Source organism: Somniosus microcephalus, chromosome 20 (genome assembly GCF_052327205.1).
Source record: "Somniosus microcephalus isolate GS21.2 chromosome 20, FLI_Smic_1.0, whole genome shotgun sequence".
Lineage (NCBI taxonomy): Eukaryota > Metazoa > Chordata > Chondrichthyes > Squaliformes > Somniosidae > Somniosus > Somniosus microcephalus.
The window spans coordinates 59,627,504-59,654,875 of NC_141006.1; the positions used below are offsets into that span (position 1 = coordinate 59,627,504).

Sequence of the window (27,372 nt, forward strand, 5' to 3'; positions counted from 1 at the left end):
TGAAAACAGATTATCTGCTCATTATCACATTGCTGTTTGTGGGACCTTCCTGTGCCCAAATTGGCTGCCGCGTTTCCCACATTACAGCAGTGACTACACTTCAGAAAGTACTTCATTGACTGTAAAGCGCTTTGGGATGTCTGGTGGTCATGCAAGGCGCTATATAAATGCAAGTCTTTCTTTTTTCTGTTTAATAAGAAACATTAATATAATTACTGCTTTGATAAGAGATCAATCGACACTGCAACAACATTTATGAATGAGACATAGCAATAAAATGATGAAACTGTATTTAAAAGTAGCAGATTCAGGCAAAACTCTCAATTCTCCCGACAAGACAAAGAGAAATTATCACGAGAGATACAAATGTCAACAAGCTTAATCTGTTGCATTGTCTGATGTCCTGCTTCCCTGTAATAAATTCCCTTTCAGCTCTCCGGGTGGCCTGGTGTGTAAAGACACCGCCCTGTGCAGAGCTGTATAAGCCTGAAGGTCTTCAGTTTGCAGCCCTGGTCTGTGCTGAATTAGCAGGTTTCGGTTGAGCTAGTTACAGTTAACTGAGTTACAGTTGATCAAAGTGCACCTGGGAGTGAGGACGGGGAATCAGCCAAGGCTCCTGCTCCAGTGACTCCTCCTGCACAGGATCAGACTTGACTGTGATTCCCCCTGCGGTTGAATAGCCCTAACCAGCACTCATTGCCTAATCTCACGCATGGAGATATAAGAGACCCGAGGACCTGCAGACCCCCCTCCCAAAGAACCGTACCCCAATAAAAATCAGCGCCTTCAGGAGGGGAGGAGGGACAAAAAAACATTGGAAAGAGGGGAAGAGTTGTTTGTAAAAAAAATGGACTGCGTTTTACAAATGTTAAAGCTGAAAATGTATTAAAAAGTTGGTACTGGGAAGCAGAGACACGCACACACAACGAAACAAAAGGAAAAGCACACACACACAGGAAAAAAAAGTCCCAGATTTCCCCTCCTTCCCTGGCGTGTTCCTGCGCAGCACAATGTTGCTTTAAATTGTATCCAACTCGACCCCACGTGATTGAAGCAGAGTTTGATACAAAGTGACCCTGGAGCTGAAATTGACTCACTGAACTCGCTGCTCGGCGCTTTCGCTTACTCAGTGTCTGTCTCCACTGGTCTGGGCAGGAAAACTAGTGCACTCTGATAAAAAAATAATTTCTTCTGTCACGATGCCGGAACAGATCAGCATCTCCGAGTTTGTGAGTGAGACTTTGGAGGACATCAACTCGCCGATCACCTCCAACTTTACCTCGAAAATGATTAACTGCAGGAACACGGTGACTGCCCTGGAGGAGGTGGGTGTGCTTTGTGAGAGAGAACGAAGAAAAAAGTAGCAAAACATGTCTTTATACAACAGGTTATTATTTAGCTTCAGTGTATTCCCGATTCTACTAATGCTCGCGATTCTTTGTGTTGTGAAACGTGTGATTTTTTTCCCTGAGTTTAGTTCGGAAACATTTTAATTATTTTGGGCATTCCCCCTCCCAATAATCTGCATCGGGCCGGTGAATGAGGAACAAGGTCGGCTTTTATCCGTTTCTGTAAAATTAGCAGAAATGTTTTCTTGAGCAGGTGCCCGTCCCGGGGAAACTTTCAGTGTTTAGTTGCAGGCAGTCGGGAATAATGGCAAGAGAGAGGGGCGGAGCCGTGACAGAAAGAGTCTGTTACAGTTTTACAGTGTCTGAATGACAACCAAAAACTCCCATTCCTACTGGGAGAGGAGAGAAGCTGTGTAACACTGGCGGCACACTATGTTACAGCTTGCCATGAACAGAGGGACAACCAGTAAACTAAGAAAAGAATATATATAAACAATGCGAATGTATATTTATACACTCGGGGATATACCTGTTTATACACTGTATGAATAGAACTGCGTTTATGTGCTAAACCATAAATGTATTTTGATGCTTTGGCAACATAAGATGTAACTTATCATGCCAATAAAGCGATTTGAATTGTGAATTGTCTGCACTCCTTCTGCCTTCCCCTTTCAAGAGGCTGCACCAGATTAATGGGAGGGTGACCTCACCTTGTTTATAAACAGGAGCCAGAGGTGAAGTCATCCCTGTTGATGTTATCTGTTGTTTTCCTTGCTGTGTATTGTCCTCGGTTCTCCAACATCCCCGCCGCAAGTCTTCTGGCTCACGCCGGCCTTTGGTTCCATGGGCACTGGCTTCCCTCTGGCATCTCACCCAATTTATTCACGCGTGACCCTGTACGGTGAGTGTCAGAAGGCGAACCGACCCTGGGGGGGCATCACATCGCAGCGTGCTCCCGCCCTCGGCTGTCCACACATGCACGGGTCACTTGCGAGCAGTCGGGAGCAGGAAACCTGTCTGATTTCCCCCTCCCTCTTGGGAACAGAAAGCCATTCAGCCCCTCGAGCCTGTTCCACCATTCAACGGGATCATGTTTGATCTGTAGCTTAACTCCATGTACCGCCTTGGTTCCGTAACCCTTAATACCCTTGCCTAACAAAATATCACTCCTTCTCTCAGGTTTGACATTTTCAGTTGACTCAATTCAATTCAATTCAATTCAAATCGCTTTATTGGCATGACAAGGTACATCTTATGTTGCCAAAGCATCGAAAAACATTCATGGTTGTACACAAAAATACAGATCTATCCATACAGTGTATAAACAGATATATCCCTGAGTGTATAAATATACATTCATATAATTTGTATATACTCTTTTCTTATATTTAGTGGTTGCCCCTATGTTTATGGCAAGCTGTAACATAGTGTGCCGCTCTCCCCCCCCCGCCCCCACCCCCCAGTCGCAACAGCTTTTGGGGGAGAGAGTTCCAGATTTCCACCACCCTTTGTGTGAAGAAGTGCTTCCTGACACCACCCCTGAACGACCCTAGCTCTAATTTTAAGATTGTTAAAATTGTTCTGGACTCTCACCAGAGGAAATCGTTTCTCTCTGCTCTATCAAATCCCAGAGGTCACGGGGTTCAAATCCCACCATGGCAAGTTGTGAAACTGAATTCAAGAAATCTGGTAAATCGGAGGAGACTGCTCCCGAGCTTCTCTGCTCGCTCGGTGGGTAATGGCCACTGCCTGTCATGGGAGTGAACCATAGAAACCAGCGCGATCCCAACTTTCATTCCCCGTCAGTTTGAGCTGCGTTCGCTGAACTCAGCCAGGACAGTAGTCGGAACGTCCAGGCATCCTATTGGCTAAGTAGTGGTGAAATCAGCCGTGGATTCCGCTCTTCATTAGCTAACTGATAACTCCTGCTGGGTGTGCATGCACGCTGGGACAGAGCAAGATCGAGCTGAGCTCTCATGGCCACCCATAGTCGAATAGTCAGCTAACACTCGCTGCCTAGGCTTGCACGTGAAAACGATGGGCGCTAGATGAAGCAGCGGTTAACCCCCCCGTATCTGCGGATATGTATTCCAGCATGAGAAACACGGTGCATTCAAGAGTGGAGGGAATTAAAAAGCTACAAACGTAAATGCAGCCGAAGATTCCCAGCATATGTTATGAGTGTAATGTGTTCAGCATCTTGTGTCTGGGCACACTTCCTATCTACTTCTTCCATTATAAATTCCTATGTCCACATTTATAATGGGAACTGCCCCATGTAAACTTGTCAGGGTGTAATTACACCCCCTTCCCTGTGGAGGTGCTGTCACTGGTGGGAGAGTGTAATTGCAGCGTGACATTTTTTTTTGCATTATAAATGAGCTTGTTGGAATTTAGAATGGAAATATAAAAATAGGGACCAAATGTATGACTTTAAAATGGCGACTGAATTAAATCTGGTCCAATTACCGCTGCCCTCTAACCCCACTTCACCTGAAGACCACGACTCCCTGTGTGCAAGGTCGACTGGTACATAATTGAATGGGGAGAGTGACTGCATAGCTGTAATGCAATCTTCGGATGAGTATGATCTTTCTGATCTGCTTGAGGTTCACTCCTAGGTCCTGTCATCTGATGCCCTCCACTGGTGTTTTGCTCCTGTTAATGTACGGAAGCACCTACGGTTGCACTTTACACTATAAGTGTAGTGTTGGTGTAAAGCGGCTTTGCTTTGCACTTAAAAGGAAAGAAAGAACTCGCATTAATATAGCGCCTTTCACTATCTCCTGACGTCCCAAATGCTTTACTGCCAATGAAGTGCTTTTTTTGGAGTGAAGTCACTGTTGTGATGTGATGTGATGTGATGTTGAAAACACAGCAGCCAATCTGCACACAGCAAGCTCCTACAAACAGCAATGTGACGGTGAGCAGATAATCTGTTTTAGTGATGTTGGTTGAGGGATAAATATTGGCCAGGACACCGGGAAGAGACCCTGTTCTTCTTCCAAATAGTGCCATGGGATCTTTAACATTCACCTGAGGGCAGACGGGGCCTCGGTTTAACGTCTCGTCCGAAAGATGACGCCTCTGACAGTGCAGCGCTCCCTCAGTCCTGCGCTGGGTGTGTCGGAGCCGAGATTTTGTGCTCAAGCCTGCGGATACTGAAATTGTTGTGTAAATTGAGAGTTGGAGCCTGCCTGACCTGACTGCAGGGTGAGGCTTCCTGTGTGAAGTGGAAACATTTTGTCGCAGCACCACTGTTTGTAGTCTGAATGCAGCCTAAAGAAAGGAAATGATTTGTAACTATGTCAAGGAGAGCTACACAGGAGGAACAGGATGACTGTCTCCTCTGGCGTTCCCTTCCCTTGTGGGGAATGCCTTGTATTCAGCCTGGAGCAGCAAAGCTAAGGAAACCTCGGTGACCGGAAATCGCAGAGCGATGCGTTTGCCATCACTGAACGTGTTGCCCTGAGTTCGCTGATCTGTGCTTTCCTGAAGGTGCTGACTCGTGCTTGGGTATAGCTCTACAGGCCATTGGCAGCCCCTGCAGTACCTCGTCAAAGCGTTTGCTCTTGATGTGCCGGCCGAGAGCGTTGACAGACTATTCACCCACAGGTGGCATCACTGCGAAGCTTCATCATCTCCTGTCCGCACTTGAAGATGCAAATCTGAACTTGCAGCACAGGTCAACAGGACAGCAATCTGGAGTGGGAACTTTATTCTTTAGCCCCCATTTCCCCAGTCATGGGGTTGCCAAGGCTAATTGCAGTGGTCGTGATCTGCCCACTGCCGAGGCAGAGGCCTGGCTCTCTGTATTTGGTAAATCAACTAATTTTAAAATGTCCATCTATTCGATTTCCTGCCATTGTTGTTTCCTGATACAAGAGGTGCTCAAAATGAGGTAGGGCACCAATAAGTGTGGGAGGGCAGTAGGAACTGGGGGCAGGCACCAGCAAATTATGGGGGAGGAGAGAGAAAGAAAGACAACCTCCAGACCATCCTTGTGCACCTCCAACGAGCCAACCGTACGATGCCATTAGTCACAGCCAGGGACAGATTAACTGTCCACTGCCTCTCTCTTTACATGGCATAGTGAGGTCAGGAAAGGAGGGGGGAGCAGAGAAAACGTTGAGGTTGAGGAATAGGGAATCTCATTTGGAATAGAAAACAAATCCGCTCCCACATTGGTTGGTGTGATTTAGTGTGGAACTGAACCTTCCACACTTGGAAAGGCTCCGAGTCCAACCCTGGTGTGTGTTGAGTTGGACGATCTCAGTTGGTACCAGGGTTGCCCTGGAGTCTCCAGGAATTAAAGGTTAATCTCCAGGACACTGCTGCCAGCGAAACCCGGGAGAAAAATCAGAGGGACATTGAACAAAATTGTGTTTGTTTTCCATTTTCTTTGAATACTTACATTTATTTAGTTATAAAAATATTGGCCGGTTGTGGGGAGGGGGAGGCTGTTTCACTAACAGTCAAGATGAATCCAATTGGGTAACAGTCTGTTCCCAATGGCCACGGGAAGGTGGTGCACCTGGAGAATGGGCCAATGCCGGGTGTGTGTTGGGGGGCGGAGTGGTTCGAGGTGGGAGGTCATGTGATGGAACCTCCAGGAATACATCCAACCAGAGTTGGTAACCCGAGTTGATACACCAGTTGGGGCGCAACAACTGGACTCCATACCACCTGAAGTAGGGAAGGGGCAAAAATCGACCGGTGTTCCTGCTCCTGTTTGCTATGCAGTGACTCCTGCTGGATAGAGTGTGTTTGTGCTGGGGTGATGGAGAGATTGGGCTCTGCTGTCGTTCAGATATCCTGCAGGCACTCCACTCACCCGGCCCCCACATGAAATAGTGCCCGCTTAGGTGAGGCACTAAAAGACGGACTTACATTTATATAGCGCCTTTTGTGACTTCAGGACATCCCAAAGCACTTTGCAGCTAATGAAATATTGGAGGATACCTCCAACTTGAGTTGAGGACTTTGGGGAGGGGGGGAAGAAACTGTAGTTGTATTGGACCTTTCCATTGGAGTTTCTCTTCGATGGGAACATTTCCATCTGGTTAGGCCCTAAACCTCTCCATCCTCCTTTTTAAGATGCTCCTTAAAACCTACCTCTTTGACCAAGCATTTGGTCACCTGTCTTAATGTCTCCTCCTTTGGCTCAGTGTCGGGTTTTTGTCTGAACGCTGCGGTGATGTGCCTTGGGGCGGTTTTTACTACGCTCAAGGCGCTATATAAATGCAAGTTGTTGCTTGGTTTTAATTGGATCTTCTGGAAATTGGCTAGCACCATTCGAAAAGTTCCCCTCCTGCCTAGACAGTCAAGCAGCGACCTCAGTGGTGCCAACTGAGGAAGGATGCTTAGCACTGAGGAGACGTGAGTCATGAGCTTGCCTGGGAGGGAAAGGCTGAAAGAAGGTTTCTTTTATGTAGTTGAAATCCAAACATGACATTCAGTCACATAAGTTTCCTCCACCTTTGGCCCAATTTTTCCAGATAAACAGTGGAATAAACCTCAGACACACCTGTCTAGTACATTTGAACAGAGCATGGCTGTTTGATTTCCAAATATTTAAAATTCTCGGTTATTCCAGTTTGTGTGTGAAAGCCCTGAAGTAACACGATTAGCATATTTAAAAGCAGACTTTGCCAACACCCAAAATATTCATGGAGAAATATGATTGGAGTGACACTAATCTCGACAATACAGGGGAGCTGAACTAACATCACAACAGACTTGGGGGAGTTTCAGCATTGTTATTTGTGGATATGTCTCCAAGAACTTGCATTTCTATAGCACCTTTCACAGTCTTTACAGCCAATCAAGTACTTTTGAAGTGCAGTCAGTGTTGTAACGTAGGAAATGCGGCAGCCAATTTGCACACAGCAAGCTCCCACAAACAGCAATGTGATTTTAAAAAAACACTTGCATTTATATAGCACCTTTCACAATCTCAGGAAGTCCCAAAGCGCTTTACAGCCAATGTTTTGAAGTGTAGTCACTGTTAAAATGTAAGAAATTACCAAATAATCTGTTTTACTGATGTTGGCTGAGAGCTAAATATCGGCCAGGACACCAGGGAGAACTCCCCTGCTCCTCTTCTTCGAAATAGTGCCGTGGGATCTTTTACGTCCACCTGAGAGGATAGACCGGGGCTTGGTTTAACATCTCGCCTGAAAGACGGTACCTCCGACAGTGCAGCGGAGGCTCCCTCAGTACAGGAAACTTTCTGGTATCCGGCACGGACGGGACCGACGTGGTGCCGGTTCATCAAAAATTCCGGATAACCGAACGCTATAGTAAAAGATACGGAGCTGAGAGCTCCGTATAAAGCAACAAACCCTGTTGCTTAGCAACAGCTTCAGAACAATGGCCACAAGTTGCAAGCGTCTCTGTAGCTTAGCAACAGCTGCAGCCACACCCTTGCCTTCCTCCATTTGTTGCTGCGCAAGTAATAAAAGTTACCTGAACCGACTCCTGAATTTTGCCGGTTAACCGACATTTCCGGTTATTTAGGGGCCGGTTAATCGAAAGTTTCCTGTACTTCACTGGGAGCATCAGCCTAGATTACGTGCTCAACCCACAAACTTCTGACTCTAGGGCGAGAGTGTAACCAACTGAGCCACGGCAGACGCCAATTGAGTTAATGATGTCATTAATTCTAACCTGCCTGAACAATTATACAGTAAGAACAAATAAAAGCAATGGGCCAAATCTTGCTGGAACAATAATGGTGTGTTAACAATACACGCCGTTATTAACGCTCAAATCGGCCAGCGGGTTCAGGAGTTTAAGAGAGACACTGAGTTGCAAATCTTCAGAACACGCTGGTCGATTTCCGCCGTTTGCTGTTGGTCCGGTTGTTCACCGAGGTCCCAGATGCCCCGTTGCCCCCTCCGCGCTGTTATCATCTCCCACTTCCAGCAAGTTATGGCACAAAGTATATTCAAGCTGAAAGGTGCAGGTAAAAGTCTAACTAACATCGCATGCCCTGCTCCAGCAAGATTTGGCCCAATAAATTAAATGCTCTGGATGGCTCAGTGGGTGAATGCACCACTGGTTATAGGTCCGTGCTGATCCAGTTACTTTAACTGGGGCAATGATGAGGACATTATACATTGCCTCAGCACTCCCCTACTTTGGGGGGGATGGGGAGGGAGTGAGCGAGGTAGGAACAAGGTTTGCAATCCTGTGATTTCCACTGAACAGTGTGGATGTCATCTGATTGCGGGATTGTGCTCGACTGCGATGCATTTCATGGTAGAACAGCCTGTCATTTCCCCCCCCTCCTCCCTCTAGGCTCACAGATGGAGGAAGGGTACTTGGGTGAGGCCTTGGCATCAGAGTCAATGTACTCCAGCCGGGGCCACCACCTTCAGGAGAGTATAGGGGACTATTGGAGTAGTAAAGGATTTCATAGAAACGTGTAGCACAGGAGGAGGCCATTTGGCCCATCGTGCTTGTGCCGGCTCTTTGAAAGAGCGATCCAGTTAGCCCCACCTCCCTGCTTTTTCCCCATAGCCCTGCAAAATGTTCTCCCTTTTTTTGAAAGTTACTATTGAATCTGCAGCCACCACCTTTTCAGGCAGAGCATTTTAAATTATAACCACTCTGCGTTTATAAAAAAAAAAAAAAAAAATTCTCCTCATCTCACCTCCTGGCTCTTTTGCCAATTACTGTAAATCTATGTCCTTTGGTTACTGACCCTCCTGCCAGTGGAAACAATTTCTCCTTATTTACTCTTTATCAAAACCCTTCATGATTTTGAACACCTCTATTAAATCTCCCCTTCACCTTCTCTGCTCTAAGGAGAACAATCTCAGATTCTCTAGTCTCTCCAGATAACTTTAAAAAAAATACTTTCTTATGGGAACAGTCCCTCTATTTAAGGATCCCGGTCATATTATTGCTACCAAAGAAAAATCTAATCAATGTTTGATTTTTTTTTAATTCACGTTGCCAGTTAGTTCTGTGTATCAAGTTACTGCCTAATATTTTCCACCAAACCTAATTTGGATTCCTTGCCTGCAAATTTACCATGTACCGAGTCTGACTCCACTGGCACACTGACTCTTTAAGAGACTTGACCACAAATACACAAACATATCGAGGCGTCCAATTTTCCAAGCCTGGCTCCACATGTACGCACCTCACGGTCTCCATATCTGACCCAGTTTGACGTGTGCCATTCTTAAAGTGGGGGGGGGGGGGAAATAAATGCCCCCATATATTTATGGAATTTGTCTCTCATCTTGAAAAGCCAATCCCAGCGTTGACCCAAAGGCTTTCATTGAATGATTAGAAACATACAGCGCATAGGCGGCCATTTTGTTGGCTCTTTGAAAGAGCAGCCATGCTTAGTACTTCCCCCCCCCCCCCCCCCCTGCTTTTTGTCACAACCCTGTAAGTTCCTCATCCTCGAGGATAAAACTCCCTTTTTAAAAAATTATTTATTTATGGTATCTGCTTCCACCACCTTTTTCAGGCAAGGACGTTCCAGTTTCCACTGGTGGGAGGGTTGATAACCAGAGGACACTGATTTTAGGTCGTTGGTTTCTGGTGAGATTCTGATAACTGGGCAAGGTGATGAATGTTGGTTTGCCTGTGTAGGTGTGGCGTTTGCTTCATGTGAGGTAAAGTCAGAATCTAAGGTGGTTGAGTGTACAATTCCAAAAGGTTTACTGAGCTAACGGGGGAATTCTTTTTTTTAAATCAGTCCATTTTTTTTTCTCTTTCTATGTCCCATGACATCAGTTATTAAAGATGTTCCATGTGTTTGCATCAGCTAAAAATGCCTTTTAATGAGATCTAAATGTTAAATCTTGGCAATTGTCTTCCAAAACCTTCTTCCCCTCCCTCTGATAATAAATCAGTTTGAATAATTGGCAAAAAAGCCAGGAGGAGATGAGTTTTTTTACAGCGTGTTGTTATGACCTGGAATGCACTGACTGACAGGGCGGAGGAAGCAGATTCAATAGTAGCTTTCAAAAGGGAATTGCATAAATACTTGTAGGGGGAAAAAGTTGCAGGGATGTGAGGAAAGAGCAGGGGGAGTGGGACTAATTGGATCGCTCTTTCAGAGAGCCGGCACAGGCACGATGGGCTGAATGGCCTCTTTCTATGATGTATGATTCTACAAATACATCCTGCCTCAATGACCATTCTTGCATGTCAGGCCCAAAACATCTGTTGAAAGTAAGGTATTTATGTTTAAAACATTCCCCCTCTCCTTGATATCCCTTAACCCCCCACATGCCTTATGGATGTTCCCTAAAGCCAGGTCTCTTCTCTTGCTTCTTCTTGGCTTTGAATACACTATTCCTCTCTCCCCTCATGAGAGAGAGAGAGAGAGAGAAAGAAAGAAAGACTTGCATTTCTATAGTGTGTTTCACGACCACCGGACGTCTCAAAGCACTTTACAGCCAATGAAGTACTTTTGAAGTGGAGTCACTGTTGTAATGTGGGAAACGCGGCAGCCAATTTGCCCACAGCAAGGTCCCACAAACAACAATATGATAATGACCAAATACAGGAAACTTTCGCTTTGCCGGCACCTAAATAACCGGAAATCTCGGTTAACCGGCAAAATTCAGGAGTAGGTTTTACTTCATATTGTATTTGCCTTCCTCCGTCTGTTGCTGTGCAAGGGTATGGCTGCAGCTGTTGCTAAGCTACAGAGACACTTGGAACTTCTGGCCACTGTTCTACACTGGTTGCTGTTGCTTTATACGGAGCTGTCAGCTCTCCCTATCTTTTACTATAGCGTTCAGTTATCCGGAATTTTTGATGAACCGGCATCACGTCGGTCCCGTCCATGCCGGATAAAAAAAAAAGTTTCCTGTAATCTGTTGGTTGAGGGATAAGTATTGGCCAAGACACCGGGGATAATTCCCCAGCTCTTCTTCGAAATAGCACCATGGGGTCTTTCACGTCGACTTGCAAGAGCAGACAGGGCCTCAGTTTAACGTCTCATCTGAAAGACGGCACCTCCGGCAGTACAGTACCCCCTCAGCACTGCACCAGAGTATCAGCCTAGCTTTATGTGCTGAAGTACCTGGAGTGGGGCTTGAACTCACAACCTTCTGACTCAGAGGGGAGTGTGCTACCCACTGAGCCACAGCTGACACTGGGGTTGCCAACCCTCCAGGATTGCCCTGGAGACTCCAGGAATTTGAAGATTAATCTCCAGGACACTACTGTCAGCAATCCTGGAGAAAAACTATAAGGACAATTATTTAAACAAAAACTTTTTTTCATTGAACACTTTTTAATATTTTTATAACTAATAAACAAAAATGATTTTTTTTTGGGGGGGGGAGGTGGAAATAAGACTATTTGACCGACGGTCAAGAGTCATCCATGAGGAGTCTGTTTGCTTTCCAGTTGGCCGAGGGAAGGCAGGCGCCATGAGGGTGCTTGAATCAGGTGACCAATGGCAGGAGTGTGGGGTTGGAGGCCGGGGAGGGGGGCATGTGATGATACCTCCAGGAATACCTCCAACCAGAGTTGGCAACCCTACCCTGCATGCTCGCTGGAATCAAGATGAGTGACTCTGTTTCCTGCTCCAAAGCATTCTTATCCAACAACTACTTGCATTTATATCGCGCCTTTAATGTAGTTAAAACGTCCCAAGGCGCTCCAGAGGAGCGTTGACACCAAGCCACATGAGATATTAGGTCAAAAATGCTTGGTCGAAGAGGTAGGTTTTAAGGAGCATCTCAAAGGAGGAGAGAGAGGCAGAGAGGTTTAATGAAGGAATTCCAGAGCTTAGGGATGAGGCAGCTGAAGGCACGGCTGCCAATGGTGGAGCGATTAGCAGCACTGGAAAAACGTGGAACGCTACTACTTTACTTTTATCTATAATCTACAAGCTTTGAACTCCCAAATTTGACATTACCAAATCACTACTTGACTTGCCAGGGCTTCTCCCTGCCACTTTGCTGTTGTCCTACACTGTTGGACGTGATTCTTCACTTCAGGTTACTCAGCTTGGATACTGTAGGAATATTATGGTAGTGTAGTGGTAATGTTACTGGGCTAGTAATCCAGAGGCCTGGACTAATGATCTGGAGACATAAGTTCAAATCCCACCACCGCAACAGGGGAATTTAAATTCAGTTACTTAATAATAGTATATAAATCTGAAATAATAAAACTATTGGATTGTTGTAAAAACCCATCTGGTTCACTAATGTCCTTTAGGGAAGGAAATCTGCTGTCCTTACCTGGTCTGGCCTATATGTGACTCCAGACCCACAGTAATGTGGTTGACTCTTAACTGCCCTCTGAAATGGCCTAGCAAGCCACTCAGTTGTAACTAACCGCTACGAAACATAATAAGAATGAAACCAGATTGACCACCCAGACATGGCAATGACACACCCAGCCCAGTGGACCCTGCAAACCAACATCTGGGGACTTGTGCCAAAATTGGGAGAGCTGTCCCACAGACTAGTCGAGCAACAGCCTGACATAGTCATACTCACAGAATCATACCTCCATCGTTGTTGAGACAGGACATAGGGACGGTGGCACAGTCGGGAAGGAGTGGCCCGGGGAGTCCTCAACATTGACACCGGACATTGAAATCTCATGGCTTATCCCAGATTTATTTAATTAAGTGAATTCAGGTCAAGCATGGGCAAGGAAACCTTGTGTTGATTACCACCTACCGCCCTCCCTGCTGATCAGCTGATGAATCAGTACTCCTCCATGTTGAACACCACTTGGAAGAAGCACTGAGAGGAGCAAGGGCACAGAATGGACTCTGGGTGGGGATTTCAATGTCCATCGGTAGCACCAAGCTGGCCGAGTCCTGAAGGACATAACTGCCAGTCTGGGCCTGCGATAGGTGGTGAGAGAACCAACACAAGGAAAAACCTACTTAACCTCATCCTCACCAATCTACCTGTCGCAGCTGCATCTGTCCATGACAGTATTGGCAGCAGTGACCACCACACAGTATTTGTGGAGACGAAGTCCTGTCTTCACACTGAGGACACCCTCCATCATGTTGTGTGGCACTACCACCGTGCTAAATGGGATAGATTCAGAACAGATCTAGCAGCACAAAACTGGGCATCCATGAGGCGTTGTGGGCCATCAGCAGCAGCAGAATTGTATTCCAGCACAATCTGTAACCTCGTGGCCTGGCATATCCCTCACTCTACCATTACCATCAAGCCAGGAACCAACCCTAGTTCACTGAGGAGTGCAGAAGAGCATGTCAGGAGCAGCACCAGGCATACCTAAAAATGAGGTGCCAACCTGGGGAAGCTGAAACACAGGACTACATGCATGCTAAAAAGCTGAAGCAACATGCTATAGACAGGGCTAAGCAATCCCACAATCAACGGATCAGATCAAAGCTCTGCAGTCCTGCCACATCCAGTCGTGAATGGTGGTGGACCATTAAACAACTCACTGGAGGAGGAGGCGGCTTCATGAACATCCCCATCCATCAATGATGGTGGAGCCCAGCACGCGAGTGCAAAAGACAGGACTGAAGTGTTTGCAGCTATCTTCAACCAGAAGTGCTGAGTGGCTGATCCATATCAGCCTACTCCTGAGGTCCCCACCATCACAGAAGCCAGTCTTCAGCCAATTTGATTCACTCCACGTGATATCAAGAAATGGCTGAGCGCACTGGATACAGCGAAGGCTGTGGGCCCCGACAACATCCCAGCTATCGTGCTGAAGACTTGTGCTCCAGAACTAGCCGCGCCTCTAGCCAAGCTGTTCCAAGTACAGCTACAATACTGGCATCTATCTGACAATGTGGAAAACTGCCCAGGTATGTCCTGTCCACAAAAAGCAGGACAAATCCAACCTGGCCAATTACCGCCCCATCAGTCTACTCTCAATCATCAGCAAAGTGATGGAAGGTGTGTCGACAGTGCTATCAAGTGAAACCTACTCACCAAATACCTGCTCACTGATGCCCAGTTTGGGTTAAGCCAAGACCACTCGACTCCTGACCTCATTACAGCCTTGGTCCAAACATGGACAAAGGAGCTGAATTCAAGAGGTGAGGTGAGCATGCCTGCCTTGACATCAGGCAGCATTTGACCAAGTGTGGCCTGAAGGAGCCCTAGTAAAACTGAAGTCAATGGGAATCTGGGGGGAAAACACTCCACTGGCTGGAGTCATACCTAGCACAAAGGAAGATGGTTGTCGCGGTTGATGGTCAATCATCACAGCCCCAGGACATCCCTGCAGGAGTTCCTCAAGGCAGTGTCCTAGGCCCAACCATCTTCGGCTGCTTTAACGTCAGAAATGGGGATGTTCGCTGATGACTGCACAGTTCAGCGCCATTCACAACTCCTCAGATAATGAAGCACTCCATGCCCACATGCAACAAGACCTGGACGACGCTCACGCTTGGGCTGATAAGTGGCAGGCAACACTCGCGCCACAGAAGTGCCAGGCAATGACTATCTCCAACAAGCGAGAGTCTAACCACCTCCCCTTGACATTCAATGGCATTACCATCACCGAATCCCCCACCATCAACATCCTGGGGGGTCACCATTAACCAGAAACTTAACTGGACCAGCCACATAAATACTGTGGCAACAAGAGCAAGTCAGAGGCTAGGTATTCTGCAGCGAGTATCTCGCCTCCTGACTCCCAAAAGCCTTTCCACCATCTACAAGGCACAAGTAAGGAGTGTGATGGAATACACTCCACTTGCCTGGATGAGTGCAGCTCCAACACCACTCAAGAAGCTCGACACCATCCAGGACAAAGCAGTCCATTTGATTGGCACCCCATCCCCCACCTTAAACATTCACTCCCTCCACCACCGGCGCACCGTGGCTGCAGTGTGTACCATCTACAAGTTGCACTGCAGCAACTCGCCAAGGCTTCTTCGACAGTACCTCCCAAACCCGCGACCTCTTCCACCTAGAAGGACAAGGGCAGCAGGCGCATGGGAACACCACCACCTCCAAGTCACACACCATCCTGACTTGGAAGTATATCGCCGATCCTTCATCGTTGCTGGGTCAAAATCCTGGAACTCCCTACCTAACAGCACTGTGGGATTACCATCACCACACGGACTGCAGCAGTTCAAGAAGGTGGCTCACCATCACCTTAAGGACAACTAGGGATGGGCAATTAATGCTGGCCTTGCCAGCGACACCCACATAAACGAATTAAAACAAAATGGAGGAGGCCATTCAAATAGATCATGGCTGATCTATACCTGACCTCCATTTTCCTGCAGTTTCTCCATATCCCTTGATACTCTTACTACCAAAAACCTATCCATCTCGGTCTGGAAAGCTCCAATTGTCCCCCAACATGCACAGCCTTTTGGGGGGAGACTTCAATATTTCTACTACCATTTGTGTGGAAAATGTGCTTCCTGATTTCCCTCCTAAAGGGCCTAGTTCTAATTTTAAGAAATGTCCCCTCGTTCTTGATTTCCCCACCAGAGGAAAGTGTTTCTCTTAGTGTTAACCCTGGCTCAGTGGGTAGCACTCTCGCAACTGAGTCAGAAGGTTGTGGGTTCAAGTCCCACTCCAGAGACTTCAGCACAAAACTCTATGCTGACACTCCCAGTGCAGTATTGAGGGAGCGTGGCATCGTCGCAGGTGCTGTCTTTCAGATGAGATGTTAAACTGATGCCCCATCTGTCCCCTCAGTTGGATGTCAAAGATCCCACGGCACTATTGAGGAAGAGCAGGGGGAATTCTCCCCAGTGACCTAGGCCAATATTCATCCCTTAACCAACATTACTAAAACTAATTGTCTGGTCGTTCTCTGTTTGTGCTAGCTTGCTGAGCGCAAATTGGCTGCCACGTTTCCAACATTACAACAGTGACTATACTTCAGAAGCACGTGATGCAATTTGGGATGTCCTGAGGTCATGAAAAGCGCTATAAAAATGCAAGTCTTTTGTTCTGCCTTATCGAATCCTTTGTAACATTTTAAACCCCTCGATCAGATCACCCTTCAATCTTCTATATCCTAGGGAATACAAGTGAAAGAGCGATTTACTTGTACTTCTTGCAATCTAGTATACTGTATTCGCTACTCACGATGCGGTCTCCTCTACACTGGGGAGACCAAACGCAGATTGGGTGACCGCTTTGTGGAACACCTCCGTTCAGTCCGTAAGCGTGACCCCGAGCTTCCGGTCGCTTGTCACTTTAATTCTCCGCTTCACTCCCACTCTGATCTCTCTGTCCTCAGCCTCTTGCACTGCTCCAATGAAGCTCAACGTAAGCTCGAGGAACAGCACCTCACCTTCCGATTAGCCACTTTACAGCCTTCTGGACTTAACATCGAGTTTAATCATTTCAGACCATAACCTCGGCCCCTATATTTTTTCCCCTTTTTTCTCGCATGGTAGCTGTTGATGATTCTGCCATTGCCATTTACACCTCATCTAGAGTCATCTTGGCCCAGAAATTCAGTTGTTTGCGCCAGCCGCTAGTGCCTTAGGAGAAGGAGATGTGGGGCGCTAGGCGGCTAGCGGCCGGGCGCAGCGCGATTTGCGCCTCTCCCCAACTTCAGTAAAGATTTAGCGGCGGCGCAAAGCCTTTGCGCGCGCTCAGCTGCGCGCGCAGATCCTGACGTCATTTCATCGTGCAACGCCCTTTGTGCGCCCCAAACCGGAAATTCAGTGGCGCCGGCCTATTGTGCGCCTGGCGCCCCTAGTGACTGGTAGAGGGGAACGGTTCCCAGTCGCTGCGGGGCGCGGGGGGCGCAAATTAAAGGGCACTCCTCCTGCAGTAGAAAAGGCAGCCATTTTGCAACACTCCTTCTTTGTGAGAGACGGATCTTTGCAGAGAGACAAAGGTAGAGAGCTTTCTGGTTTGGCTCAACACTCGCACAGGTACTTGTGGCTTCAGGCCACAGCTTTCCACTTGTCTTTAACTTCAGAGCCATATCATTGATTGGAAACATATAATGGGGGCTGCAATGGGTGCAAACGTTGGCCTTCTCCATTGCATTCAAAGGGCCCACAGACGCCGTGAGAGAGTGGCAGTCATGGCCAGACGGAGAGGGGGCAACCGGCGTCGGCAAAGGAGGCCTTACCCACCCAGGGTATACCGCCAGCAGTTCTCATATCTGAACATGTCTGACGAGCAGTGTGTTCGGAGGCTGCGATTCCGAAGGGCGGTGGTCACTGAGATCTGCCACCTGCTTCGCGGAGATCTGCAGCCACATCTGAGGAGCAGGACGTCTCTGTCGGTGGCAGTGAAGGTGACGGTGTCTCTCAACTTCTATGCCACCGGCTCCTTCCAATCCGCTACTGGGGACATTTCCAACATCTCCCAGTTTGCCATGCATTGCTGCATCCGCCAGGTGACCAATGCCCTTTTCAGAAGGAGACGTCAGTTCATCTCCTTCTCCATGGCCCTTGTCAAGCAGCAACAGCGTGCAATGGGCTTTGCAGCATTAGCGGGCTTCCCCATGGTGCAGGGCGCCATTGACTGCACGCATGTGGCTTTGCGGGCACCTCTGGAGAATGCCGAGGATTACCGCAACCGGAAGGGCTACCATTCGCTCAACGTGCAGTTGGTGTGTGACCACAGGCAGCTCATCCTAGCTGTCAATGCCCGCTTTCCAGGCAGCAGCCACGATGCCTTCATCCTGCGCCAGACTTCTGTGGCAGACATGTTCCAGGCCCAGCCTCACCCACGAGGATGGCTTCTCGGGGACAAAGGCTATCCTTTGTGCACCTGGCTGATGACCCCGCTCCGTGCGCCCAGCACCCCTGCTGAAGAGGGATACAATGACCGCCATCAAGCAATCCGGAACATCATTGAGCAAACAATCGACGTCCTGAAGCAACGGTTCCGCTGTCTGGATCGTTCTGGAGGAGCCCTACAGTATTCGCCTGAGCGAGTCTCCCATTTCGTGGTCGTGTGCTGCATGCTGCACAACCTGGCTATCCGCAGGACTCAGCCACTGCCACCAGACATTGGAGGACCACCAGAGGAGGAGGAGGAGGAGGAGGACCAGCACAGGAGGGAGGCAGAAAGTGCAAGGGCCGCCCGTCGGCAGCTTATTGAACGTCGGTTCTAGGCCCCCTCTCAGGGAATGGCTTGTGCCAGTGGCACAAGATGAATGTAGCCGCTCCACAAGCCCTCAGCCGAGCAGGGCAACCAGGACTTCCAAAAGAAAGCATGGACAGTGCGATTTAAGAACATTTATTACTTTGAAACCTCTGCCCTTCCCACATTACAAACTAATGGAGAGAAGCCCCCCCAAAAAACACAAATCGACCAGTCTCAGCCTTTCAAAAAACACAAATCGAACAGTCTCGGCCTTTCAAAAAACACAAATCGAACAGTCTCGGCCTTTACATGTGAAACAAAACATTTGGGCACACCTTCTACTTTTTGCCCTGCGAGGCTGATGCCTTTCGCATCCGTGACTGGCCCCTGCCCGCCCTGCAGCTCCTGCTCAATGGGACCCCAGTGGCTGCAGCAAGGCTGGGGGAAGGCTGCTGAGGGTCAGATGGCGAGACGGCAGATGCCCTTGGGGGTCGGCCTGGACCAGCTCTGGCCCTGGAGGGGCCGGCTGCTGACTGCTGCAACTCTGCTTGTGCGGCAGCAGTCTGTCCAGCGGCTGGTGGCAGCTGCAATGGAGGAGTGGCAGTGTCGGCTGCAGGAATGCTGCCAACCTGACAGATCACAGGTACTCCCTGGTCGCCTGAGACAGTGGCACTCGCACGGGCCAGCACTGCAGCATGCGCAGCAATCTGCTGAAGCACAGACTGCTGGGCTGCTGCGGCGCGGCGAGTGCCCTGGCGATGCCTGGCCGATCCAGTGAGGGTGGCAGCAGTTAGTGCCCGTGTGGCCCTGGTCTGTGTCCGCATGACACCAGCCAGTGAATGGACGGCACGACTGAGCACTTGGCTGGAAGCCGCCTGTGCTGCCCCGAATTCCTGCACACTCCTTGACAGTGACTCTATGGAGTCAGGCATCCTTGCCACTGCAGCCATGAGCTCAGTGTGCCTGCGCTCAGCTTGGGCGGCCATTTCCTCTAGGAGCCACACCTCCTCTGCGCTCACCGTCGCAGGACTGGAGGCCGCACTCACCCTCCGGGGAGAAGTCCGCTGAGCTTCCCCACCCCTCCCGCGTTGCTGCAGGCCACTGGGCCCCGGAGCTTCACTCTCCTCCGACCCTTCCCCCCGGCTCCCCTCCAGGGAAGACGTGTCCCCATCATCGCCATGGGCTGCCTCGGCTGAGGGTGGCACTGATGGTCCGGCTTCCTCTTCCTCTTCCTCCTCCTCGCCCTCCGATTCACTCACAGTGCCAGGTTGAGGGCCCGCCTCCTCACCTGGCGATTCAGCATCTGAAAGCAGGGAGGCACAAGAGTAGCTTTAGAGTGAGGACAGGGCGGCAGCGAGGGAGGCATGAGTGCTGCTATGCACTGCATTGGTCGGACAGTGGCAAAGGATGCTGTTCTGAGGCGCAAGTGGAAAGAGAGAGGTCAAAAAGGTGATGCCCTTACCATTGGGGCCCAGAACAGGGTCGGCATCTCCACTGGCGACGGGGCCAATCAGCCGGCCTGACATAATGCGCTCCACACGCTGGTCCAGGTCGGAGAGCTCTTTGAGGTCAGGACGGCCTCCCCCGGTCTCACGCTGCTGCCTCCGGTTGTGCGCCACCTTGGCCTGCAAGAGAAAGGACGGCCTCTAAGTACAGTGTGAAGCCCTGATCTTGTCTGCACTGCCTCCCATGGTGGACTAGCCCTGACAGTGTGAAGCCCTGATCTTGGCTGTACTGCCTCCCATGGTCGAATAGCTTGTACAGTGTGTAAAGTGCTGAATGTGCAAGTGATTTTCATGACAGTCCCATAGCTGCTGGATGAGGGCTGGGCATTAGGGCTTTCAGGTCCCTTTGCCCATGAACTGAGGTGCACATGCAGGGATAAGGAGGACACTGGAAAGGGTACTCACCCTGACAACCCGAGTGAGGTCGTTGAACTTTTTCCGGCATTGCACAGGAGTCCGGCCAACCACGCTGTTGGAGGTCACCCTGTTTGACACCTCCCTCCAGGCTTTCCGATAGGCGCTGGGCAGCGGCCTCCTGCCATCTTCAGGGAACAGAACATGGCGCCTGCGCTCCACTGCGCCAACCAGCACCCTCAGGTCACCGTCGCTGAAGCGCTGCGCTCTCTCCCTGGCCTTCTCCATAGTCCTGGGCGTTGCACAGATCAAGCAGCAGTGGTCAGGCCTTGCTTCAGGGCTGCAGTGTGCAGGGCGTGGCAGGCAAACAAATCCACCCTCCCCCTTTAAGAGCTCACCGGCACCAGAATGTCTGCCGTCAATCAGCAACTCGCCGCACCTGCGCTGCGCCTGCCCTCGGGGGTGTCGCCCCGGGCCGCCGGCTTAGCGCCTAATGATGGTCGTGCATCGCCTGTTTTAGCGCAGCAGCAACCTCTTGGGGCGATGCCACTGAATATCGGCGAAGGTGGCGCGATGTTGTGCCGGGCGCAAACTTTAGCGGCTGCCCGGCTGTAGCGCCCCAAACGTGGCTATACTGAATTTCTAGGCCCTTTTGTTTCTTAACTTGTCCCATTACCATCTCCTTTTGCCTCGCACCATCATCCCTTTTGTCTTTTAATCTCTCCTGCCTTCCATCCTATCACAGACCTTGCCTTTGTTCTTTCCTCCCCCTTCTCCCTGTCCCTGCCATTGCACTTGCATAAATATCTCTCTTCTCTAACCTTTTCCAGTTCTGACGAAGGGTCATCGACCTGAAATGTTAACTCTGTTTCTCTCTCCTCAATGCTGCTTGACCTGCTGAGTGTTTCCAGCATTTTCTGTTATTATTTCAGATTTCCAACATCTGCAGTGTTTTGTTATTGTGTCAAAGGATAGTAACTTGGCAGGATTCCTCTGGAGTCAATATTAGGAGAGAGGGAATGAGTTTATTTAATCCAACTGCACTCGCATGAACCTAATGGCCCAGAAATTCGGCCCGCCCCGGGTGAGTACGCACGGGGTACTCACCCGTAGGCCGATTGGAAGTGACGGTTTCCTGCATGCGCGGGAAACCGGCACTTCCGTTCCTCTGAATGAAGAGGTTCAGAGGTCGAAGGCACGCGCAAGGGAGTCTGCGCGCGCGCTTTGAACTTAGGTTTTTTTTTTACAGGTTTTCACGCGAGGTTAAGTCTCCAGAAGTTACACATTTAAAAAGCAGACGTAAGGCCTGCTTTTTGCAAGGTAAGTGGTCAATTAATTAAAATTAAAACACTTTTTCCACAGGTTTATTAGTTTTAAATACTTTAAAGCAAGGTAAGTTTATTTTTAGGCCCGTTATAATATAAAATTATTTTTTTTCAAAAATTTAAATTATTGTTTAAATAGTTATTTAATGTAATTTATAGTTTATTTTACAAGTGTGATGTTTTTAAAAAATTTATTTGAAGGTTTAATGCTATTCTGGGGCCGGTAGTATTCATAAGTGTGACAGGTCTTCCTGTCAGACTTATGAATGGAGCATTCCCTGCTCCGATTGGCTGCCCATGGCTCACGTGATCCCAGGGGACGCATCGCACTAATTACGCCCCTGGGACACGCAAGCACAGCGCGCCGGCACCTGGGCCAGGCCCCGGAGAGGAATTCCACGGGAGCCCAGAGCTCAACTGCCGGCGCGCAAGGTAAGTGTAGGTTGGGGGCTTGCACCCGCGGGAAGCCCCCGACCCGAATTTCTGGGCCAATCAGAGCAGGATCGATGGGTGTCAGTGACAGGCTTACCTTGACTCTTGGCGAGAGAGAGCGAGAAGTAAAACAAAATGTGAGCGATACAATTTTTCCCAGTAAAAATTTGAAAAAAAGAGTTTCCACCTTTTGGGTGAGACGTTAAACTGAAGCCCTGCCTCCATTCTCGAGCGGGGCGGGGCAGATTAACCCAAGGACCTCGTGGATAAATGGGGCTCCTGGTCAAAGTCTCCACAATGCAGAAACACTGTGCAGTCGGTGGATCAAAATATTCTAGCATTTAAAAAATACTGTCAGAAGGAAGTGAGGCAGAACCGGCAGAATCATTGCAATGTAAATACTGACACTTGTGTCCCAATTTGGAGGAGGGGCGGTTTTATGTCCAGGTTGCAGAATGCGGAGGGGCTGGGAATGTTCTTAATGCCTGTCTCTGGGTGGGGATCCCACTGCACTATCGTGGAAAAGAGCAGGGGCGCTCTCCCTGGTGTCCTGGCCCATATTCATCCCTCAACCAACATCACTAAAACTGATTATCTGCTCATTATCACATTGCTGTTTGTGGGACCTTGCTGTGCGCAAATAGGCTGCCACGATTCCTACATTACAACAGTGACTACACTTCGAAAGTACTTCATTGGCTGTAAAGTGCTTTGGGATGTCCTGAGGATGTGAAAGGCGGTTGATAAATGCTAATTCTTTAAGATGGTGGGCTTCAATCCTCTCTACAGTAGTATACCATACAAGGATTCTACGAGAGGCAAGTAGCTGGTCCTTATTCCCTTTGGCAGAATACCTTGGGAGAAGTTTTGAGCTGAATCTGGCCCTGACACTTCTGCTTTAGAGCAGCTAAGGTCAGGGTGAGAGCAGCCTACAGTGCACACTAGATCAACTGTGAGCAGCCTTAATTGGCTTTGTAACTTTAAACTAATAAGTATAACGATATTGAGTGGCAGGCATTATTGGGGATGTGATGAGGTGTGTGCATGTTTTCTATCTTTTAAAAACCCACTGAGGTATTTTCTGTTCAATGAAGTTTATGTACGAACCCTTGCGTTCATACTTTGTGCCTTAAGGCAGATGTTACACATTTTAAATGGGTTAGTGTCTGCCCGAGAAGAGAGCAGCGAGGAATGCAGCATGAGCTCTTAGAGCTGAACTACACTGACTGTAAAATAGCTAGCAGCTGCATCGCTGCCTGGTGTGACAGTGAGCCACGCAGACAGGGAGTCAGGATCATTTGAAGCACCACCCCCCCCAAAATCTGTGTGTTTGTGTTTGTGTGTGGGGGGGGAGGGCCAGCCAGTATGGAGTTCAGCTGTGATGCCTTCTTTGTTGAATGATACAGCACAGAAGGAGGCCATTCGGCCCATCGTGCCTGTGCCGGCTCTTTGAAAGCGCGATCCAATTAGTCTCACTCCCCTGCTCTATCCCCATAGCACAAGTATCGATCCAATTCCCTTTTGAAATTTACTATTGAATCTGCTCCCATCACCCTTTCAGGCAGCGCATTCCCGATCACAACAACTTGCTGCGTAAATTTTTTTCCCCTCCTGTCGCCTCTTGTTCTTTTGCCAATTACCTTAAATCTGTGTCCTCCGGTTACCAACCCTCCTGCCAGTGGAAACAGTTTCTCTGTATTTACTCTATCAAAACCCTTCAAGATTTTGAACATTTCCTATCAAATAATGTTGCACATGAAGAAACTACTACATAGGTGAGGCACTGGAGGACAGTTAGTGTCCTGGAACTGTGCCTTAACGTAAGTTAAGAAGGGGGGCGGGGAAAATAAAATAGTAGCAGATTGTGCTACAAGAACAACAAGTGTCTTTCTAAACTCGGGAAGTGACTGTGGGACAAAGGGAGCTCTGTATTGTCTTGTTGTATGAGTCTGGATGGACTCCAAGTTGATGCAATAGGCTGTTGCCAGTAATTCTTTATCTACACACAGTAAATAACAGGGGAATGTTAGTTTGTGTGTTTGTTTTTGCAGCCTTCTCCCCTTTGCTCCTGAAAGCACTGACTGACTGAGTACCGTTTTGCGATTCTGGTAGCCCCTCTGCGACCTTCGTGATGTGGCCATTTTCATGTGTGAGCCTAGATTGTGGGTATTTTTTCAACCTCCGCCGAACCCTTGTCTGACCGCTGACAACATGCAATCTCGATCAGAAATATGAACCCTGGATGAAATGTTCCTCTCCCGTTGTTGGAGGTACAGGGACTTCCCACTCTGTCCACTGTCACTCCAGTTGATGTCAACTAAAGGCTTGTGATTTTTAGAACCGGGGCCAGGGTGGGGGATGGGGGGAGCGAGAGGTGGTGCTGGGCTGGCGTGACGGGATGGGACAGAGGTGGTGCCAGAGGTGGGGCCTGGGCACGGGAGGGGGGGGTGTGGGGGAGGGGGTGGTGGGGGGGAAGGTGGGGCCTGGGCACGGGGGGGGGGGGGGGGAAGGGGTTGGGGCAGGGGGGGGGCACGGGGTGGGGGGAAATGAAGAGGTGGGGCCCAGGCATTTTTTTTTGTGGGGGGGGAGCGAGGTGGGGTCTGGGCACGGGCGGTGGGGGATGCAAGGGCTGGGCTGGGGCAGGGTCGAGTGGTGGGTCAGTCAGGGCAGTGCAGGTGGCGCAGGGTGAGCGAGGTGGACCAGGGCGGGCAGGGGCGCCGAGAGAGGTGGGCCGGTCCCGATTGAGAAGTGCGTTCTCCCTGTGTGACTATTCTATTCCTTTTATGAGATGTTAGTTTCTTGTCTTTTTAGCTTTCAATTCTTGGGCACTCGAGGGAAAATGTGCAGTCAATAAGAAGTGGGGAACATGGGGACTTTGAACATAGGTTGGTAAAAGTTGGTACCTGAAGATGAGCACAGGGATATTCCGACATGCAAATTACTGATATGCAAAAGGGCACACTGTCGGAACCTTCTAAATTTCAAATAATTTTGCAGAATCTAATCTTGTTGTGGAATAATTGGCTTGGAGGCGTTGGGGAAACCTGGCGAGGCACCTGATGCAGTGATGATGAGGGGCGCGAGAGATTAACCTGGAGTTGTTTCATTCTCTGTTTATTTACAGCTGATAATGGGAGATTTGCACGTTTACCATCAGTCACCCCTCACCAATATAAAAGCTCCTATTTGTTGCACTACTTGACTGACACGGGCAGACTAGACCAGGAGGTCCACTGGTTTGACACGCATCCTTGGCCAAGGAAATTGGTCTGAGCTGATGGTCATCAGTCCTCGGCAGTAATTGTCCTGCCGCGATTGGCCGTGGCCCCTCTGTGTTGGGGAGGTGGTGAAGTGTCGGGATTCTTGATTGTGTGCTTGTTTGTTTGTTTATGGTCAGCTGTTGGTAGCATTCTCGCCTCTGTGTCAGAAGGTTGAGGGTTCAAGCCCCACTCCAGAGACTTGAGCACAGAATCTCTGCTGACACTCCAGTGCAGTGCTGAGGGTGTGCTACACTGTCGGAGGTGCCATCTTTCAGATGAGACGTTCAACCGAGGCCCCGTCTGCCCTCTCAGGTGGACGTAAAAGATCCCATGGCACTATTTCAAAGACGAGCAGGGGAGTTCTCCCCGGTGTCCTGGCCAATAGTTATCCCTCAACCAACATCACTGAAACAGATTATCTGGTCGTTATCACATTGCTGTTTGTGGGAGCTTGCTGTGCGCAAATTGGCTGGCATGTTTTCCTACATTACAACAGCGACTACATTTCAAAAGTACTCATGAAGCCAAATTTGGGGCGTCCTGTGGTCGTGAAAGGCGCTATAAAAATGTAATTAAAAAAAATTATATTCTAAATGAGATGAGATGATTGATTACTATTTACACTCGCGCAGAGGACAAATGCCAACACGGATAGGTTGGGCTGCGTGGCCTGTTTCCTTGTTTTAAATTCTATATAATATTTCCATAACAATACTGCAGTATTGAATCTAATTGTGTTTTTTGCATGTTACATTGAGTGATATAATTGAGCTGCCTTCAATATTCGTGGGTGTTGGATGGATTAGACTCGGCTGTCGTTTAAGCGCTTTGAGACATTATTTCCATGTTAAAGGTGCTATATAAATCCAAGTTACCTGACAGTTGTATAAAGCTCTGGTTAGACCAAACCTGGAGCACTGTGTTCAGTTCTGGGCCCCGCACCCCAGGAAGGATAGATTGGCCTTGGAGGAGGTGCAGCGCAGATTGACCAGAATGATACCGGAGCTAAAAGGGTTAAATTATGACTCGGCTTATATTCCCTTGCGTATAGACGATTACGGGGTGATCTGATTGAGGTGTTTAAGATGATTAAAGGCGTTGATAGGGTAGATAGAGAGAAACTATTTCCTCTGGTGGGGGGAGTCCAGAACAAGGGGGCATAGCCTTAAAATTAGAGTTAGGCCGTTCAGGGGTGATGTCAGGAAGCACTTCTTCACACAAAGGGTAATGGAAATCTGGAACTCTCTTCCCCCAAAAAGCTGTTGAGGCTGGGGGGTCAGTTGAAAATGTCAAAACTGAGATCGATAGATTAAGGGTGACAGAACCAAGGTGGGAAGATGGAGTTGAAATACAGATCAGCCATGAGCTAATTGAATAGCGGAACAGGCTCGGAGAGCTGAATAGCCTCCTCCTGCTGTAAGGTAGTGGGGATTCAGAGTGAAGGGTGGAGTGGAAATTAAACTGGTTGAAGGTTAGGAAGCTACAGGAGTGATGACAAGGTTACAAGTATTACATTGGGGTAGTGCGGGGGGGGCGGCGGTGAGTGTTGGGCAGGCTGCCCCAGAGAGGTGTCGGGATCCCAAGATGCATTTAAGGGAAAGCTAGGTAAGTACATGAGGGAGCAAGGAATAGAAGGATATGTTGATAGGGTGGGAGGAGGCTCGTGTGGAGCATAAACACCGGCATGGACCTGTTGGGATGAATGGCCTGATTCTATGCTGTAAATTCTATGGCCTAGAAATTCGGTGGGCTGCGCCACCAGTTAGCGCCTAAAGAGGGCACTCAGTGGCTTTAGCGTCACTGGCCGCGCCTCCCGCGATATTTAGCTGGGGCGCTAATGGCGGCGTTAACCTGTTGCGCTGCGCTGCCTCCGATGACGTCATCGGTGTGCGCAGCGCCCCGCTACCGCCCTGATCTCGATATTTGGCAGCGACCGCCTCTGTAGCGCCGTTCGCAAATGGCGCCCGGTTCACGGGGCCTTCCTGTGGTGGCAGTGGCGAAAATTAAGGTGGAGGTGCGGGGCGGCCGTTTTTTCCGGCGGCCGCCTGCCAGCACCTCCGTCCCCGGCCTCCTGATCGCCCCCCGCGGCATTGCCGGCTGTTTTCCGAGAGCCCGGCACTTCTCCT

General features: G+C 49.1%; 1 protein-coding gene across 4 annotated transcripts in view; it reads left to right on the forward strand.

Annotated features, from left to right (window-relative positions):
- The first annotated feature begins 1,042 nt into the window (after positions 1-1,042).
- LOC147103322 (arf-GAP with SH3 domain, ANK repeat and PH domain-containing protein 2-like) overlaps positions 1,043-27,372 on the forward strand; it is a 100,124-nt gene continuing 73,794 nt past the window's right edge. For 2 of the 4 annotated variants that reach the window (XR_015072940.1, XM_085962806.1), the window contains exon 1: positions 1,043-1,325. Coding sequence is in view for 2 of the 4 variants with exons in the window: in XM_085962806.1 (XP_085818932.1) it covers positions 1,200-1,325 (126 nt within the window). In the remaining 2 variants the exon portion in view is untranslated. Of the gene's footprint in view, positions 1,388-27,372 lie in introns of all 4 variants that reach the window. The other 2 variants (XM_085962805.1, XM_085962807.1) reach the window with 2 other exon arrangements.